This window comes from Somniosus microcephalus, chromosome 11 (assembly GCF_052327205.1).
Source record: "Somniosus microcephalus isolate GS21.2 chromosome 11, FLI_Smic_1.0, whole genome shotgun sequence".
NCBI lineage: Eukaryota > Metazoa > Chordata > Chondrichthyes > Squaliformes > Somniosidae > Somniosus > Somniosus microcephalus.
In genome coordinates, this window is record NC_140997.1 from 199,149,352 (window position 1) to 199,164,846 (window position 15,495).

The 15,495-nt window shown below is 40.5% G+C and overlaps 1 protein-coding gene across 2 annotated transcripts in view; it reads left to right on the forward strand.

Moving 5' to 3' along the window:
- bicd2a (BICD cargo adaptor 2a) overlaps nt 1-15,495 on the forward strand; it is a 78,640-nt gene that overhangs the window by 48,830 nt on the left and 14,315 nt on the right. For both annotated transcript variants that reach the window (XM_086001670.1, XM_086001671.1), the window contains exons 3-6: nt 4,864-5,016; nt 6,198-6,647; nt 8,855-9,883; nt 10,290-10,441. In XM_086001670.1, coding sequence (XP_085857796.1) covers nt 4,864-5,016; nt 6,198-6,647; nt 8,855-9,883; nt 10,290-10,441 — 1,784 coding nt within the window. The remainder of the gene's footprint in view (nt 1-4,863; nt 5,017-6,197; nt 6,648-8,854; nt 9,884-10,289; nt 10,442-15,495) is intronic.

Consider the following 15,495-nt stretch of genomic DNA (forward strand, 5'->3'; position numbering starts at 1 on the left):
CTGTATTAGGATTTTATTGTACTCCTGAAATAGTTCAAATTTAAGTATCTCCCTAAATGTTTCAGAAGTAGCTTTCACAAAGAGCTGAATGCATTTGAGTCCTAAATTATAGAACTGTAGTTTAAAATATACTTTTATAAAATATACTTTTACTGTCTATAAAACTTGTACATATACACTGCACAGTTTGGCAATTCCAGCTAAAATAATTGTTTCTAATGTGCCATTTCTGAAAGTGTTCTGAATAGAACAAATTAAAATTAAGCGTATATGCCAGCTGTCCGCATTTGATATGGGTTGGCGAGGACCGTTGTTTTGGGTGCCTGGTCTTTGTTTGTGGATCAAGGGGGAGCAGGTCTGTCTGTCAACTGGGTGAGATATGGAAGGGGGTATCCCTGTGAACTGGATCCCGAGGTGGTCGAGTTCTTCTGTGAATTCCAAGATTTTCGAGGGGAGCATGTCGACCATCTCTCCTCTTTCACATTCCCTGGAAATGTACCACCAGTTGGCATTTGGGGTGGGGGGAATGTGTGGGTGGCAGAGGGCTGGATAGCATCTTTTGAAAGGAGTGTCCATAATTCTAAATTTATGGCCTACAATCCTGACTGGAATAACCTAATGATCAATAAGATGTGGTTTGATTAACTATTGGACAACTTGTTTTTTTAAAAAAAACAATAATTCCAACTTTTTATTCTGAAGCAGCCTGTATAGAAGCTGATCCAGAAGTGGAAATAAGCAATTGCATGATGACTTTGTGATGTTGGAATAAAAAAAATTACATGCACTAAGTATTTGTGCTTAATTCCAAATCAAAATAAGGTTATCATTACTTAGGAATGCTTGAGCTGCAATCATTATATTATCCAGCAAAAAAAAACAAACAGCCAGACTTCAACTGGTCCCGTTGCAAGATATTGACCACATAACTCAATGCTATACATGACCACAGAGTGGATTTTATTATTCACTGCCACCCTACTGGCAGAGCTGCCATTACCAGCAATCTCTCCACCACCTGCGCTGTTGGTGGAATTCAAACTCTCCGCTACAACCTGGCTGGATTGTTGGTTTTTAACACTTGTTTCTTCTGCAGTGCTTATTCTGATCTGGCTTGGCAACTGGTCCCACCTGCACTTACAAACATTGTCAAGCCTCTCAAACAGTGGACCAGGCAATCTACATTTCCCAAATCACCTCTCCGCTCTAGAGTCAATTGTACTGCTCTCAACTTTTAGTGGTCCTCTCCATTGCTTCTGCTACCCACTGTTTCTCCACTGTGTCTATCACTCTGATTGACCTCCTCACTGACTCTAGACTTTTGTAACCTCACTTGCTGACCACAATGTTCTGACCCCCAAGGACTGTTTTGGTAAACATTCCTCGTCCTGCAACCTGTACACGGATCTGTGCCCTCAAGCCAACTTTGGACCTCCATGCTGAACCAGGAACCTCTGACCCTCCCCCACCCCGCCCCTTTTTCTGAATTCAAAGCCTGCCACAGACTCTGTCCACCTTTTCGTAAGATGATGCCTAGTAATATTACCCATTAACTTCCACCTGAACTCTTACTTTGCTGATGTAACCTTTTATGCTCCTGCTCCACTGTTTTGTGAATAGTGGCTCCTGGCGTGGACCTGAGCACTTCTGCACTCTTCCTAATTCCACCTGGCCTTGCAGTCCTTTCCTTCCTTACCTACAATTCCCCTTCATCCCCATTCTGCTTTCCTTGCTCAGCTCTTTCCAATTAACCGCTCCATAACCACCTAGTTGCTTAACCCCACCCTACCTTCGTCTCCTTCTGAGCTCCTCTCGCTCCACTGCCTTTAGGCTGTTGTCCCGATTGGCCTGGCTCATCTAGCCAGCTTGAAGCAGGGGAAGGATCTTTTGTCATGTCCACAGTGATGCAAGTCATCTGCTGTGCTCCAGTAGTAATCCACTATCTTGTTCCCCTCCACTATCTTGTTTCCCAGCGCTTCCCATACTCACTTTGCTCCTCTGGAGTTAATACCCTACACCACCCCTCTATCCTATTCATCTCCATAGAACCCCTTCCCTGTCACTATCATGTTTTGGGATCTTTTGACCATTTTCCACAAAAAGGAGTTGTAAAAAGAGTCTGTGTTTTAGGAGCCTAATGTCTTTAAAAAAAAGTCTCTTGAAATGATGGGTGGTTAAGATACCAATGAATTAATGCTGATGTTTCTCCATACTGTAAATAATTAGCAATTTGCTAGACTATCTTGCCAATCAAAAAGCATCTCAAACTATATTGTATTGGAAAGTCTTTGATCCCTTTTCTGGCTGTGAACAGTGAGTGAAGTGTGAGGTGTTCTTTATTTTGCATTGCACTAAGATAAGTTGTACTGTTCAAATTACTGTAGTGAGTCTGATCATAACTGCTGTTCTGTATGTTCAGTTTCTGTACATAAAGCAGGTTATCAATTAGTATCAAGCCTTGTCTGACTAATTGTTTGCTCGGATCACCTAACACCACTGAACCAGAGTAGGCATGTATGGCACACCCAAAATCTGTAATAGTGACTTGCAAATGAACTTTGACCACTGTCCTGCCATGCATTGCCCTGTAAAATGTTTGCTCACTCTTGAACAAGACTCTCCCCATCCCTAACTTACTCTTGGAGGATCATAGCAACATCTAGGGCCTGAGTGCAGCCTGCCTCCCTGCCGGTGACTCCTTGCTCCTCATTGAGGTTGTTCCTTCTGGCATCACTTGCCATTCTGTGCAAAGCCCAAACTGCCATAGAGCAATGAGTCTATTCCTTTAGCTCCTTCTCCATATTTAACATCTTGCCCCTCTCCAATTCTCCCAATTAAGATCCTTTTTGACTGTCCTTCTAGATCTTAGGCACCTTACTCAGCTGAACTGTCACTCACCCTCTCTTGCCAAAACTGCTTACTACAACAAGATCATCCTGAAGAGACCACCTCCAGCATCCTCTTCACCACAAGCCATCACTCTCCATTGTTTTATCCTCCTAACGTTAATCACTTGAATTTTTTTTCTGAATGGGAAAAGCTCTCTGGAAATGCAAGTTCTTTGGTCTGGTGGTCACAACTGGAAAAGTCACTTGTCTTCTGCTTGGTTACCTCTCTGGCATAGTTTGCAACTGTCTCTGCTTCTAAATATCGAGGCCACAAACTGCCTCTCTTATAATAGGAGGAGATTTTGTTTTTTCTACTGTGCTTTTTGTTGCATCTTGTTTTAAATGTGGTAATATACTATGATTTAAAACCACTGAGATTAAGTCCCAATCTTTAGTGCCTAATCCGTAAAATGAAAGCAGTCATGTTACCAAGTTACAACCCTTGCTACTGAGCAGAAGTAGAAATATACTCATCGCCAATACTAAAGTCTGTAATTGGTCTTAGCTGACTGAATCATTAAAGGAATAACATAGAAACAGATATTATCCATGCATTCTTTGTCTCAGTTATGTCTTCTGTGAAATATTATTGAGGTTTTTGTCTAAGCTTTTGATATTTGTGTATGAATATCAAAATGGTATATGTTCAGCAAAGCCATTTGAAAGTGTATTCGCTAAGTATATACCTTTAAAAGAAAAAATGTGTGCATTGATGTGTACACTTTCTGGCACCTGGTCTCTGCTAACTACGTGACTAATACATTATTGGTTGCGTGGTTATTACCAGGGATCAATTTCCTCTCTCTTCTGCCCTCCCCCCACCCCACCCCATCTCTCCTAACCCAGCTCTGCATCAACACCACTAGAACTCAACTAGCCATAACCTGTCCATTTATGCATCTATTTTTTTAATTTTTTTTTAATAAGTGTTCATGCATCTGCTTTCTGAATGTGAAAATGATGGAATATATAATTTTTCTGGGGTTTTTTGAGTAATGCCATGAGAAATGAACCAGTATGTAAAACCAATTTTAATGTGCCATTTTGCAGTTATGATATTTACCAAAATTAAAATGAATTGCCATGGAATAAGAAAGAACTGTACTGTCTAAGCACAAGCAACAGGAATTTTCATGGAGTATTGCATGAACAATAAATTTCTGCCTCCAAACTGCTATACACCTAAATGTCTTAAATTGCTTTGGTTTGCATCTTGATATAAAATTTAATTCTTTGGGCTTTAACAAAAAAGTTAGCTATTTGAATTTTTCTTGTAAAGGCAATGATTTAATTGCTACCTTTTTTAGAAGTAGTTGGCAATAGTTAGTACTGAATTTATAGAGAAAATTATGTTTTGGTATATTCTGTACAACACAACTAACATTGAGGGGGAGGGCGCGGAGGTAGTGATTTATCATTTATAATTCTTTCTTTTTAACTACGAATTGAATCAAGCAATGCCACTTTTATTTGGTTTTATAATGGCATGCTTATCTGATAACATTGTGTTGAGACCAATGAGTACCATTTTAATTTCGTAAAGTAGTACCATGAATTCAACTACAGGGAACTCTTTTTTTTTATCCGGGACCGACGTGGTGCCGGTTTATCAAAAAGTCCGGATTACAGAGAGTTATAGTTAAGAGGTACGAGAGCTCCGTACAGAGTAACAAATCCAGGCTTCCCTGTTGTTTAGCAACAGCTGCAAGAAGCCCGGCCACAGACCAAGCGTCCCTGTTGCTTAGCAACAAGTGCAGGAACCCCCGATTACACAGCCAAGAATCAAGAAACGGCCACTAATATGAAGAAAAACTTAACTGAACCTACTCCTGAATTTTGCCGGTTAACCGAGATTTCCGATTGTTTGGGTGCCGGTAAATCGAGAGTTTCCTGTATTACTTTTTCAAGGTTTGCAGCAGGTTGTATAGGTTTTTAGGTTGGATAATGCCTGTAAATATATTTTTTTGTTTCCAAGAACAACCAGGTTGTGGAGCTGCAAAGAAATCGCCTGCGTGATGATATTAAAGAATATAAATTCCGTGAAGCAAGGCTGCTGCAAGATTACTCTGAGCTCGAAGAGGAAAACATCTCTTTTCAGAAACAAGTCTCTGTCCTTAAACAAAATCAGGTGAGTAAAAAAATCTGCCTTGTTTGTATTCAGAATTTTACATTGGAGAAGGTGCAAAAAAGATACACAGAAATGATACCAGAACTGAGAGCTTATAATTATCACGAAAGACTGAACAGGCTGGGGCTGAGAATGCTGAGGGGTGACCTGATAGAGGTCTTTAAGATAATGAAATGGTTTGATAGGGTAGAAGTGGAGAAAATGTTTCCACTTGTGGAGGAGACCGAAACTGAAGGTCATAAATATAAGATAGTTACTAATAAATCCAATAGGGAATTGAGGAGGAAGTTCTTCACCCAAAGAGTGGTAACAATGTGGAACTCACTACCATAAGGAGTAGTTGAGGCGAATAGCATAGATGCACTTGAGGGTAAGCTAGATAATCACATGAGGGAGAAAGGAATCGAAGGGTGTAACCCATGTTGAACCTGGAATGAGCCAAAATGGCAGTAATGGTCACATCATATTTCTTGTCAACCAGGAAGATGGGAGAAATTGTTGCAACACTCACAACTTGCAGTTTAAGGCAAATGATGGCCAACTTTTCTCTTTGATGTGTACTGACACCAAAGTAAAAGTCCCATTGGGGCTGGAGCACTAAAAAGATGCAATATTCACCAGCAGGACCATTGACTTAACCAAAACTGTACTCAGAACAGTACTTAAATATTTGACTTCTGAGGAGCAGAAAGTGTCAACCTTTGGCCAGTGTTAATGCTCCACGATGCTGCTTCTACAACTGTGTTAACAAGTCATGAAGTGAGAATCCATTTCTTCAAAATAAGACATGACTTGCACAGTCCCGGACGATAACGTTAGTAAGTGCTTTTTTTGAATGAATTGAGAGCTAAAAATAACACAACAGTATAAAAATTATATCTTGTGAAGGCACTTCTTCCAAAAGTTCACAAGTCCTGCTTGCACTGAAGAAGCTTTCTAAGTGCATTTTTTTCTTGTATCTACAATCTATGATTAGTTTTTATTGAAACTGCCAGTTATTCAGACTAATGGAATGTATTTATTGGAGTTTGCATATTCTTTTACCCCATGCTGCGTGGGTAAATACGGATACAATTATGGATATAGTTTGAGAGCTCAGTTCTACCACTGATTTGGTTACCAGTGAACATTAAATGTCATTCTGCTCAGGAAATGCAGTTAATTTTTTCGTTATAATGCAGGTTGAATTTGAAGGTCTTAAACATGAAATTAAAAGACTTGAGGAAGATACAGAATTCCTCAACAGCCAGTTGGAAGATGCCATCAGACTAAAAGAAATAGCAGAACGCCAACTTGAGGAATCCTTAGAGACATTGAAGAATGAGCGTGAGCAGAAGAACAACATACGCAAGGAATTATCTCACTATATGAACATCAATGATTCGATGTACACCAGCCAATTGAATATCTCTCTGGATGGATTGAAGTTTAGCGATGATGGCAATGAACCAAACAATGATGAAATGGTTAATGGTTATGAAAACAACAGCTTCAGCAAAATGAATGGTGACAATAAGCTGTCCACTCCTAAGAAAAATGATATCTTCAAGCCAGCACCAAGTTTGGTGTCCGATTTGCTAAGTGAACTGAACATTTCTGAAATTCAAAAGCTGAAACAGCAGCTTATGCAGGTATGTGCTTTTCAGTAGTTATTAGTGACGTGCAGCATTTTGACATATTTTGGAATTATTAATCTGCATCAATCTATTTAATCAAATTTAGCAATATTGCAACTTCCTGCCATTTTATATTTATAATAAAATAGCTTTATATGTAGTTTTTTCGAACAATTAGGTAAAATATAGGCAAGAAAATAGTTGCGTCAATGTTAACATTGTGTATTTTCACTGATAAGTTGTCTTCATAAAAGTTTAAGGATGTACAGAGGAGCCCTCTAAATGAACATTTGGTAAATTTATTTTTCCTGTTCAATACGTTTCTATGAAATTCCTCCATATTTATATGATCGTACTTGCTTTATGTTGTCCTTTCCTTTAAACAAAAACTACTGGTGAAACATAGACTCATGCAATTAGAGAGTGGTCTTTCACCAAACTCCTACCTTTGTGAAATTTAGCAAGGTATATTCATTTTATTCTAGATCACTTGTGCCAGTTTACTTAAACAACTTGATTGCAAAATAACATTCCTAAAACGCATGCATGAATATTTGCTGCACAAAGTATTCTAATATTTTTTCAATTTTAATTAAAAAGTGTTAATAGAATTCTCATTGAATTAAAGGGGTAGTAACTTTCATTTCTTTCCCACTCCTACATTATTTTTCGCTTATAGATTGTCAGTTGAGAGTGCAGTACATACACCGAGGTGTTAGCCCACTTTGTTTTTGAGCCAGTGGCTCGGTGATATAAATGAATGGCTTGGATGACTTGCCCACTGATGTCCTTCCATTTCTTATGTGGAACTGGCTGGTTTCTCAATGCAAACATCCAATGACGTAGCTGAGATTGGGAACTCGCCACATTGAAAATCACACGGTTCAACCCAAGATTTTACTATTCTGCGACACAGAACTTTGGCGTGTCTGCCCTAAACAGCAACCTTTAATTTCTAGCAAGTGGTATAATATTTTGGTCAACTACAGTTACTTACTCAGTAAACCTCATGCATCATTTTACCTATTAATTTTCTGTGCTGTAAGAAGTAACTTACTACTATCTCCATCAACTTTGGTTGTCATAATTAGCCTGTTTAACAACACAGTTGAACATTCAAGATGTCTGAGGAGGTTGCATTTAAAAATTAATTTTATGTATATCTCTTAATTTTTATTTTGACTCTTCTCGTGTGTATATATACTAATATATATGAGAACTCGGTTTAGTGACCCACTTTAAATCCATAAATATAAACCATTGTAACATAATGAGAGTGATGTACCTGGATAGGTACCAATATAGAACCAGTTGGCGTTTAAATTCAGTGCTGTAAGTTGAATGAACTTAAGGTTTGGAAAGCTAAATTTTTATTGAGTGTCTTATAGACCCTATTTAATCCTATCTTTATCGTGAAAATTTCAGATTATAAAGTAGCTTCATTGAAACTATAGCTGGCTTGAAATGTTCCGAACCATTATTTTAAGTTTTGTGCAGTAACAAATTGCCTGCAGTTCAACGCGATTGCCGTAATCCTATTTTCATGGTATAACTTGAGGACAGAAAATGCTGCTTCAAGTTCATCCAATAATAGAAGCTTGCTGCAATGATTTTCTTTAATTCCTGATTAATAAAGCTACATGATATAATTAAACTAAGGCACGGAACTTCTAAAGCTTTTGGGTATTGAATTAGTGCTATGTGTTTATACCAAATGTCTTTCATCAATTATGCTATATTTTTCAACAACGAGGAATCCTACCTTCCTGAATAATCCATTGAATCAACCACAATTAATAAGTGTTTAGTTGACCCTTTAAGGTTTCTCAGTATACTGTTGTAGGCATTTGGAATCCATGTCTAGGTGGAAGTCTGTTTGACATTACATTTTCACCAAAGTCAGTCTTTCAAGATGCTGCATTTGTGGATGAGGATAGTAAATGGCTCACCCAAGTTCTCCAGAATCCTGGCCAATATTTAACCCCAACTAGCTTCCCTGAAAAACAGATTTTCTGGTCATTATTTCATTGCTGTATGGGACCTTGCTGTGCACAAATTGGTTGCTGAGCTTCCCTACATTATAATAGTGATTATACTTCAGAAGTACTTCATTGGCTGGAAAGCACTTTGGGATAACCCAGGGTTGTGCTAGGTGCTATATAAATGCAAGTTCTTTCTTTCACTATTTCTTAAACTTTATTTCTTATTACCATGTATTTTAGGTGGAAAGGGATAAGACATCATTGCTTGCTACTCTCCAAGAGTCACAAAAGCAGCTAGAACATACAAGAGGTGCTTTGTCAGAACAGCATGAAAAAGTTAACAGACTCACTGAGCATGTCAGTGCCATGAAGAAACTCCAGGCTAGCAAAGAACGACAAACTGCACTAGATAATGAAAAAGAGCGAGACAGTCATGAAGATGGGGATTACTATGAAGTAGACATCAATGGACCTGAGATTCTGGAGTGCAAGTACAAGGTAGCTGTAGCTGATGTAAATGAACTTAAGGAAGAACTGAAAAACCTGAAGGCCAAGTACACTGATTGTGAGAACAAATATGAGAAAGAGACGACCAGGAATGAAAGTGAAATCCAAGTCTTGACAGAAAAACTTGGATTACTAGAAAAAGCTAATAAACAAGATCGGGACCAGGTAATCTGCCTAGAAAAGGAGCTGAAGAAAGTAAGCGAGGTAGCTGAAGGAACCCAAGGTAGCTTGACAGTTGCTCAGGATGAGCTGGTCACCTTCAGTGAAGAATTAGCAAATCTGTACAACCACGTTTGTATGTGCAACAATGAGACGCCCAACCGGGTGATACTGGATTACTTTAAGGAAGGCAAAGGTGTTCGTAGTAGTCCAGAAGGTAGAGAGAGAAGATCGCCAGTTCTGCTTACTAAGGGGCTTTTTCCAGGAGAGATGGGAAAAGTTGAAAATGCTAATGGAGACACTGTACCATCTCCTGTTTCACCTATGCCCTCACCAGTGTCTTATTCCAGTGATCCACGCAAAGAGCCGATGAACATTTACAACCTGATTGCCGTCATTCGAGACCAAATCAAGCACCTTCAAAAAGCAGTCGATCGATCAACAGAACTATCCAAACAACGTGCTGCATCCCATGAACTGGGGCCAGTGGCAGACAAAGACAAAGAAGTATTTATGGAAGAGATCTTGAAACTGAAGTCCCTGTTGAGTACCAAGAGAGAACAAATAGCAACATTGAGGACTGTACTCAAAGCGAACAAGCAGGTATAGAAGAGATTATTCTAAAACTAGATGTCAAAGAACGGGTAGCAAACTTTGAGCTACATGCTTTTTTTAATTTAAAGTCGATGCTTAATCAAATATCTGGTTGTTACAGTTATCCAGTTAATAGGGTAATCAACAAATGTAATTTTAATCAGTTAGCTATTCATGCTAACCAACTTGCTATTTTCAAGTGCACTTAAATTATTCTGATCTTCACTCCAAATGTAATGAGATTGATATGCATGTGCGCAATTTTTGCACAGCTGTTAGCAGCAGTTTACATTTATATACTGCCTTTAATTAATGCAAAGAGTTTAATCATATTTCTGGGATGTGTTTTTAGTTTTTTTTTTAAATGCACAACAAAATAATGATTAAAAAAAAAAAAATTGTATTTGATCTTTAGACTGCTGAAGTAGCCCTTACAAATCTGAAGAGTAAATATGAAATTGAGAAAGCTATGGTTACCGAGACCATAATGAAGCTGCGTAATGAGCTCAAGGCTTTAAAAGAAGATGCTGCTACCTTCTCATCCCTGAGAGCCATGTTTGCAACAAGGTAAAGATTATATTAATTTTGGCTAAGTACATGAATAAGATTTTTCACTCGTTCTGTTTCCTATGCAGACATTTCAATGGGAATTTGTAACTGTGTTTGGGCACCTTAATTGGGAGTGGGTTATCTAAAAACTATACAGGTTTAATAAACCTTTTGAGGTCTACCATAATAATTCTTTGACGAGTTTACAAATATAACAAACTTATTTATTTCACGAAGAAAAACAAGACATTTATTTTACTTTAATCTCCTGAACCGGTGCCTTTTTAATTATCTCCTAAAATAGATTTTTCAGTCAACTTCCTACCTTTCTTTAGGACTCATGTACTTTGCTCAACTAAGGGAACAGGGAAAATATCCAGCTCCCAATATGCTGCCCAGACAGCTTTTGGGAAGCCTGCAACATTGTTGATTTGCCCCAAGATTTATATTTGTTTCTCTGTGTGTGGAAAAGTCGTTGTCCTCAAGAATCTGGATTAAATTGGCAACTGCTACATTATATATGGATAAATCACAAATGCAAACCAGGCTCTGTCTCTACTTGCTGCAGTATGTTGGGAGCAACTTACTGTGACACCACAGTCGGTGTTCTTGAAATGCATTTTAACACATTATATCGTATTTTCTTTACTATTTGTTGTACAGATTGAAAGAATTCATCATTAGTAGTCTGCTTAAGGCAGGAGTTCTGGCTTAATTTTCACTTTTCCAAACCACTGTCTTGTGCTTCTCTCTTCAATTATCCATACGATCTCCCATTCTTCTGGTAGCCCAGAGGCATCCTTCTTTTCCTCACTTTTTTGGTCTTTTTCCTTCCATCATTCCTTCTAACACCTCTTTTAATATCCCATCTCCTCTCAGAGCATTCACAATCCAATTTATTTGCCTTTTCTGATTTAAAAAAAAAACTTGCATTTGTATAGTGCCTTTCATGATGACCTCAGGACGTCCCAAAATGCTTTACAGCCAATAAATTATTTCTTGAAGTGTAGCCACTGTTGTAATGTAGACAATGCCGCAGCCAATTTTCTCACAGCAAGGTCCCACAAACAGCGATATGATATGACCAGATAATTTTTTTTTAATGATGTTGGTTGAGGTATCGATATTGGCCACGATGCTGAGGAGGAACCCCCTGCTTTTCTTCGAAATAGTGCCATGGGAACTTTTATGCCCAACTCAGAGGGCAGACGGGGCCTCAGTTTAACATCTCGTCCGAAAGACGGCACCTCCGACAGTGCACTGGAGTGCTAGATAACATCAAACAAACTATGTTCATCTTGTCATTACTTTTCTTATCTATATCAAACTCTTCACTAATGCTTTCTTCAGTTGTCTATTTATTTGTCCATAATCGTTGAAGCATCTGGAATCAAACTGATACAGTTTCTAGCATTTCACTTAAGGTATTACATTTAATTTCATGAAATCATCTGGCCATTCCCTTTTCCAGTACATAGCTTTATACAAATCAACAAGTGTTTTTGTTGCATCCTCTCCCATGTTGTTAATTAATTCTGTTGAAATCTCAAACTCCTGCGACCATTTCATTCTTGAACTCACTTGTTGCGACCCTCACTTCACAGTCAAGGACTACAAGGCCCATACAATCCACTTCCGCCTCCTATTCCTTCTCTATTTCAATGTCGACTGGCTTTTCATCTTTGGCATATAGTTTTTATATTCTTGAAAGCATTATCGTACAGTAAAAATCTGAACATAGCAATATTAAGAGATCACATTGTAATGTAAAGGAACACCTGTTTTGTCATCTTGATGTATTTTTAGTAAGAAGTAAAGCATTTCAGATAATCAGTTTAATCTGAATCAATTGCTTATGGAATCTAGCCTTTGGGCACAAAAATTTCTGACGAAGCTGGACTATGACTCTGATTGAAGGTGAAAAAAGTCCAGTTGTGCAAAGATGGAAATATGGGATAACATAGCAGTAATTGGGCATTACTGGAGCTATTTCACAAATTTGAAAGATAAATAATTATGACTAACACATTAAATAAATGCACCACAATAGACTAATATTTTGCTTATTCTATAGACCGCATCTAAAAATGAAAACAGAAGATCAAACCAACATGCTATATAAATAAATTTGAACAGTTAAAGCAATAGGCATGGTTTTGAAAGGTAAAATGTTGGTTTGACTATATCCATAAAACAGGAATGCCAGATGTGATCACAACTGTAAAACAACGGAACTGTAGTTTTTTCCCCACCCTTTACTCTTTAGGGTGCAAGAGGTAAGGATCAATCAAGGCTGAAAAACTTGTCAATAAAACCAATTATTTAGACATTAAGGCACAACAGCTTTACAGCTAGAGATGCTTACAACCTCAACTAGTAGTGCAACTCAAAAGTCAGAATGATGAATTCTTCTGCTTTGGGAGACTGAGGGGTTAATTCTTCGTTGAGGTCTTCTTTGAACTGCTTCTGTTCTGCTTCCTAGAAATCACTTTTAAAATGGCTGTTTATACCCTTGCTGCTGCTGCAAAACAGCTTCTGATATGTATGACAGTTTCCCACAGTTTTCCCAAGGTCCAACCAGACAGCTGTATCTCTAACCTTGGCTTTATCATCCCAAAAGTACAGCAAGTCGTGCAGCAGTGGTTAGTTCACCTTTCAAACTTGATCAAGCTTCCCAGCATGCCTTCTAATTTTAAGTTGAACAGTTCTGTGTTCTATCCGTTGTTGTTAAATACTGTTGTGGGATTTCTCTCTGCCCCAAAGCAGACGGCGACGAGCGTGTACTGGTTCCAAGCGATCTTTATTCAAGCACGTGCAGGGAGAGGCCCCCTCAGTCTGAGCGGAGATGGGAGTCTAATTTTTACATCTGAGCAGTTGGCTTATATACAATCTTGTTTCCTTCACATCTTCGGGACTTGGCCAATTAATTGTCGAAGTCACGTACACTTAATCACATCTCCACAAAACACATCGGCCTAGAAATTCAGTGGCCTGCGCCACCAGTTTGCGCCCAAAGAGGGCACTCAGAGGCTTTTGCGCCACTGGCCACACCTACCGCGATATTTAGCGGGGCGCTAATGGCGGCGTTAGCCTGTAGCGCTGCGCCACCACCGATGACGTCATCGGTGTGCGCAGCGCCCCGATGGCCATATTTGGTCGCGCCCGCCTCCTCAGCGCCGGCCGCAAATAGCGACCGGTACACAGGGGCCTACCTGTGGCGGTAGTGGCGCTAGTTAAGGTGGAGGTGCGGCCGGCCGCTTTTTTGGCGCCCGCCTGCCCGCACCTCCGTCCCCGGCCTCCTACAACCCCCCCCCCCACGGCATTGCCGGCTGTTTCCCGAGAGCCCGGCACTTCTCCTTGGTGCCGGGCTCATTTGCCGGCACTCGCGAGCGGGGATCGCGCTGTTGCAGGCACCTCCCCCTTAACAGTAGGAGGAAGGCCTGCAGTACCGCAGCGTGCCGTGCCGCAGCGTGTGGCGCTGCGGCCCTTAGCGCGCCGATATTCAGTTTCAGCACCCCAAGCGGGGCGCGGGAAGCCTCGTTTAGCGGCCCGCTTCCATTTGGGGCGCAGAAACTGAATATCCGGATGGCGCAAGTGGCTCCGCACGCAGCGGTAATTCCGGCGTCCAGGCGAGCTTGGCGCCCCAAACTGAATTTTTAGCCCATCTTGTTTATCTCATTTGCTCTGTTTCCACATCTGCCATTGTTCTATCCAATTTACGTACGCTTAACCACATCTTCGCAAATCACATCTTGGTGGCCCATTGTTCAATGCATGGCCTCTTTGCCTTCTTTCACTCCCCCAATCATCGTGTAATATGCTTTTTCCAACTGTCTTTGTTCTGCTAGACTTCTCCTTTATTACATCAGCCAGCTAGTCAGTTAAGCCGCTAATCTAACTGTAAGCCCCTAGCAATTTTGTAAGATTCCATAGCTTTATGGTGCAGTCCTGACTACCACTAACTATGAAACCTTCCTTCAATCGTGAGCAAGAAATGATACCAACACCGTAGGCATCGTGTCCATTAGGGCACCCCATTACAACCCAGCTGTATTTGTCAACCGCAAGGGATTCCACTCCCTTAACGTCCAGCTGGTGTGTAACTACAGGAAGATCATAATGCATGTTTGCGCAAAGTACCCTGGCAGTTGCCATGACTCCTTCATCCTGCGGCAGTCTACTATGGCTCAGCTCTTCAATCCGCCAACGCAACTTTCCGGATGGCTACTTGGCGACAAGGGCTATCCCTGAAAAAGTGGCTCATGACACCGATGAGGAGGCCATCAACCGAGGTTGAGGAGCGGTACAATCTGAGCCACATTTCCACCAGAAGCATCATAGAGCAAACCATCGGCTTGCTCAAAATGCGATTCCGATGCCTCGACAGATCTGGTAGAGCCCTGCAGTATGCACGAGCCAGGGTGTCCAGAATCATCGTCGTCTGCTGTGCCCTACATTACATCACACAACAGCGTGGCTTGGCGCTGCCTGAGGAACAAGTGGCTCAGCGCAGAGCCTCCTCGGAGGAAGAGGAGGAGGAGGCACGCCTTGTGGGGCCGGATGTGGCCAATGCAGCAGCATGCGACCACATTGCTGGTCGTCAGGCAAGGGATGCACTCATCCATGCCAGATTCGCGTAAGCTTACGCTTGGCATATGGCTATGAATGTGTGGACGACCTCCTTAACATGCCATACATCATCTCCCCAGTAAACAGTTTTCCTATCACTCTTGGCACCATCATTACAAATGCAAGTCGCCCTGAGCCCTTACTGTGCAACTTCCATTTCCCACAACACATAGACCAGAACCTCAACAGCTTGCCATCACTTTTGTTTAATCACATCACAAAAGGATGACAATCGATACTTTACAATAGAACAAAACACCCAAGTGACTACCCTTGTGACTATTTGTGTGTTAACTTCCTCTTATGCGTGCTTCTACGTGGTGCTTCCCCTGTGGCTTCAGCAGATGTAGAGGCACCTTGCTCACTTTTTGGTGTTGCGCCTGCTTAGACGCCTTTGGTGGGCGTCCTTTGTGTTTGGGAGCCTGGGAGGGCTCCTCCACAGC